General features: G+C 33.5%; 1 protein-coding gene across 2 annotated transcripts; it reads right to left on the bottom strand.

Moving 5' to 3' along the window:
• On the bottom strand, window positions 1-2,742 carry LOC145109115 (uncharacterized). 2 transcript variants are annotated; one of them, XM_079046227.1, is made up of 3 exons: window positions 2,455-2,742; window positions 1,379-1,950; window positions 1-977 (listed from the first exon to the last, which is right to left on the bottom strand). In XM_079046227.1, exons 2-3 carry the CDS (start codon window positions 1,943-1,945, stop codon window positions 126-128), a joined length of 1,419 nt encoding a protein of 472 aa, XP_078902353.1. In that variant the 5' UTR covers window positions 1,946-1,950; window positions 2,455-2,742; the 3' UTR covers window positions 1-125. The 2 variants fall into 2 exon arrangements, with proteins under 2 accessions (XP_078902353.1, XP_078902354.1); XM_079046228.1 differs by having other exon boundaries at window positions 1,379-1,881.
• Between the last annotated feature and the right edge of the window lie 2,051 nt (window positions 2,743-4,793).

The following is a 4,793-nucleotide window of genomic DNA, read 5'->3' as shown; positions in this document are numbered from 1 at the left end:
TAATCTAACATGCTCATCATTATTTCTCTAATTACACACACTCATACACAACAATACATACTTCCACCAGTATATATATAATGTACAAACACTCCGTATACCCGTAAATTTTAAAAAAAAAAAAATCATTTCCTCCCACTCAATTTATACGGAAGTCTCCATCTCTTATGCCAATAAACTGAAACCCGTGGCCACAACGGGAACCCAAACGAATAATCAAGCGGTCTGTCAACGGGTCCACCAACCAACAAAGGCAACCACACGTATCTTGAATCCCTCAAATCCGCCGGATTCCATCTATCCGCCATAAACACAAAAACACCCGGAAACCCGCGTAACGGAAACACAAACGTACTTTGCGCAAAAAAAGTCGTAAGTCGAAAGACCTTATTACCCCCGACACACGGGTTCCCCATAGTCTCCCACGGCCCCATAATATTCTCAGCAGCGTGGGCCAGCGCCTCATTTGGAGCCCAGCCCGTACAACCCGAAGTGACCATGTAATAGGTCCCTTCGTGTTTGAAAAGGGCTGGCGCTTCGCGGTGCTGGCCCACCAGCACCCGTCTGACGACGGGTGTCACATCGAGGTAGTCCTCTGTGAGGGGCCCGATGTGCAGCTCGGAGTTGTCGTCTGAAGAATATATTAAATACGCGGTGTTATCATCGTCTTTGAAGATTGTCATGTCGCGGGAATCGGAATCGTGCGGTCGGGTGGATTTGATGTAGGTGAAGGGGCCGGTGGGGGAATCGGAAACGGCGATTCCGACTGCGGCTTTGGTGTAGTTGGTGTCGTCGATGTGCATCCACATTATGTATTTGTTTGTGTTTTGGTTGTAGATTACTTTTGGGCGTTCTAAAACGTTGGAAATGTGGAGATCGTGAGTTTCGTCTGTTTGTTCGGCGGGTAGAACGATTCCCTCTTTTTTCCATTTCCAGAGATCTTTCGAAGAATAGCAACCTACTCCTATGATGTCAACCTACAATCAAAATTGAACTTGTATTGTTAGAATATTAGTATATTTATAATTTAATTAATAAATAATTATTAGATAATAATAAACGAAAACTTGGAATCAAATTGATGGGAATGGAACTATGAACTACAACATCAAAGTAGGTCACGTTTGCATAAGGTTTGTTTCTTTTCTAAACGGAATAAACCGTCTAAATGAGACCAAATGACAATTTTACCCTTACATTATGACAAACAAATTTCTTAATATTCGTCAATTTCAACAATATTTATCAATTTTAACGTCAGACAAATTGAGAGGAAAGAGGCAAAAGACAAATAGGTAAAGGGCTAGTGTCTTAATACATTAAGCTAACCTCAAAAAGACAAATAGATAAAAGAATCGACAAATTTTACAATACTAACCCGGGCTGCAGCCTTTTTGTGAGCATGATAAGTGGGCCCATCTTTATATTCGCCATACCAATAGTACATTGATGATCTATCATCATATAGAATCCCACCTCCATGAGCTTGAATAGGATTCCCATCAGTATCCAACCAAATCCTTCCAGGATGATAATAAAAACTCTCATTTCCACCATCTTTCATCGGATCAATGGCTGTTTTTACACCAGGAAAGAATAAATATCTAAGTTGAGAAGATTCATCAAGAAACTCTTCAATCAAAGTGGTTGGCCTTTTAGGTTTTCGTTTTATAGCACGTGGTGATCTTTTCCTTGGTGGTGGGATTTTAATGGTGTCATCTTCAACTTCTATGAGTTCACGATATAATGGATGATAATTTGATTGCATTTGAGGAACTCCAGTTTGACTTTGTTGACTTTGATTCAAGAAGTAGAAGTGGAACATAATTAGGCATCCTATGAGGCTGCATACCACGATTGATAACTTGCTATATCTGCTTCCTGCATAGCAATGTAAAGTGGTTGGTTTCCGGTATTTGTTCCTCATCCTCATTTTGTTCTCCATTTAACCTTCAAAATAATGCTTCAGTTAAGAAAATGCAACCTAATACAAGATTTTTTCTTGTTTGGGATGATGGATTGTTGTAAGATCAAGGAAAGATTTGGTTTTTTTTCCCTCTTTTGGTAATAGATTGTAGAGAAAAACTATGATTCAAAAGGTGGAATCTTGACAAACTAAAAACCCTAATCTTAAATTTGGGAACCCAAGTCGAACAGCTTGGAATTGAAGCGAAATTCAGTTTGACATCGTATAATCTTGAATCTAGGCTCCCAAACTTTCTTAATTATCATAAACTAAGCTTTACATTTGATTCATAGTTAGAACTAAGGAAGAAGCACGAATCGAACTACCAAATTAGGAACTATACCAAAGTTAAACCACTACTGAACAACCAAAAACCTAATTCGGTATAAATCAAGTCGAACAAACCGTAAAAAGTTAAAAACCGAAGACAATCGATAACATAAGAGATAAAGCAGATGAATTTTGTTCCATACTTGAAGAATGTTTACCTGGAATCATTAATAACAATAAGTTAGTCAATATCTACCATGAAGATGAAGCAATCTGAGCTCAATCGTGGAAATACTCTTTTGAAACTTGAAAGTTGGTTTCTTGAGACCAAACTTTGGATCTGGAGCTGATGTTAATCGGTGGTGATTGTGACTTGAGACCAAAATTTGCTGAATCTGTTTCTCTCTCTCTCTCTCTCTATGGTTGTCTTGGAACATATGTTTGTGTGAATGATGAATCTTTGCTTTTATGTGTGCTGTAGAAGATGATAAATTCAACGACTAGTTGGCTCTGTTGAATTATTACGTATAATATTACTCGCATCAGCAACACCGCTCCATTTCTACGCCAGGTGGACCTGTTTTACATAGGTTTTTGCCCTCAAGTTTTCAGGGTTTTGTAGGTTTTACATCAGTAAATTACCATAATCCTATGGGCTAATGTCATAAAAACCCTCAAGTTTTCAGGGTTTTATCGGTTTTGCCCAAAATTGAATTTTATATCCGTTTTTACCCTAACATTTTCCAAAAAATGTTCGGTTTTACCCTTTTACCGGTGATAACAGGTTACCATTATATTAACTTCGCAAAAAAACCCTTAAATTTACAGTTCTTTTACGTTTTTACCCTTAAGTTTATAATTTTTTAACACTTTTACCCTATGTATTTTTTTTTCATATTATACGTATTCAAGCAGAAAAATCATATTTATAAACGAAAAAAATTTAATTAAATATTGTATTTACATTTTTTAATGTTAATTCTTTATATATATATATATATATATATATATATATATGTGTGTGTGTGTGTGTGTGTGTGTGTATGGATTTTTTTTTCTTGGATAAACCATTTAAGATGTAAAAAAAACAATTTAATATGTTTTTAGAACTACAAATACGTATTTTTATGTATTTAAAAATATACATATCAATAAAAAAAACTTGTTCATTCATAAACATGTTTATATAAGTATATACATATATTTTTAGAAGTGTAAATATGTATTTTGATATATGTTTTTTTTAAAGTATAAATATATTTTTAGAAGTATAGATACATATTAATATATAAAAATGTAAAAATATGTATTTATACTTCTAAAAACTATATCTATAAAACACATATTCATAATTCTAAAAACACAAACACACACAAACAAACAAACAAATATATATATATATATATATATATATATATATATATATATATATATATAACATTAAAAAAATATATAAATACAATATTTAATTAAATATTTTTTCGTATATAAATACGATTTTTCTGCATAAATATGTATATTATGAAAAAATATACTTAGGGTAAAAGTGTAAAAAAAATTATAAACTTAAGGGTAAAAACGCAAAAAAAGGTAAACTTAAGGGTTTTTTTTTGCGAATTTAATATAATGGTAACCTGAAAAACCTGTTATCACCGGTAAAAGGGTAAAATCGAACATTTTTTCGAAAATGTTTGGGTAAAAACGGACATAAATTTCAACTTTGGGCAAAACCGACAAAACCCTGTAAACTTGAGGGTTTTTATGACATTAACCCTAATCCTATAAAGAGAAAAAAAAAAAAAAACAGATCTTATATTTCCTTTTGACAGGATTTTGACCTGTGATAGTCGGTCAAAGGGTTATGGTGAACACAAACAACAAGTTCGATAATATATTGAGGACAAAAAAAAGGAAAGGTACCAAATGAGGACAAACTCAACAGTTGGTTACCCTCCTGAGTCATTTTTCCTTTACTCATTTATAGTAAATCTCACGTCATCTCCTGCTCATATTAATGACTTTATGAGATTCATTATTGTTTCTCTTCAAAACATAACCCACGAAAGAACATTATTCATACATGTATAATTTTGTAATGCACTTGAATATTTATTAGGGGAATCTTGACTAAGCAGGTGCATTTCATGACTGCATTTACGTTTCCAATCAAATGATTTATCGTATCATGGATTTTAGACAAGTCTAAAAACGAGTGGAATCACAAGTGTTAGTGATCTTTTTGTTTACTTGGCTTTAAGATCTAATTCATGGGATAAGATACAACATCAATATGTATAATATCATGCAACTTTTGCAGACACATCATCATAATATACCTTGAGGTAAACGTTTATGCTGATAAATATATCTCTCATACACAGTCATATCCTTTTGCAGAGAGGTGTTGACAGCTAACCACAGTAAGCATAGCATATACCATATTTTAACGAATCTACCCCTCCGAAACGATTTTCATGTACGTTATGGCCAAAAAAGGTTGCAGTCTTTGATAATTTTACAACTTTAATTTCATTTAACTTTTTGGGAAAAATGACTT

Source organism: Lactuca virosa, chromosome 4, assembly GCF_052849685.1.
Source record: "Lactuca virosa cultivar CGN04683 chromosome 4, Lactuca_virosa_CGN04683_v6, whole genome shotgun sequence".
NCBI lineage: Eukaryota > Viridiplantae > Streptophyta > Magnoliopsida > Asterales > Asteraceae > Lactuca > Lactuca virosa.
The sequence above is the reverse complement of the archived record's forward strand: the minus strand, read 5'-3'. Positions and strand labels throughout refer to the sequence as shown.

Excerpts from the sequence above, each read along its gene's own strand:
- LOC145109115 (XM_079046227.1), bottom strand. The coding sequence starts at position 1,945 with ATGGAGAACAAAATGAGGATGAGGAACAAATACCGGAAACCAACCACT. Across the intron at positions 978-1,378 it reads ACAAAAAGGCTGCAGCCCGG|GTTGACATCATAGGAGTAGG; the intron begins GTTAGTATTGTA and ends TTTTGATTGTAG.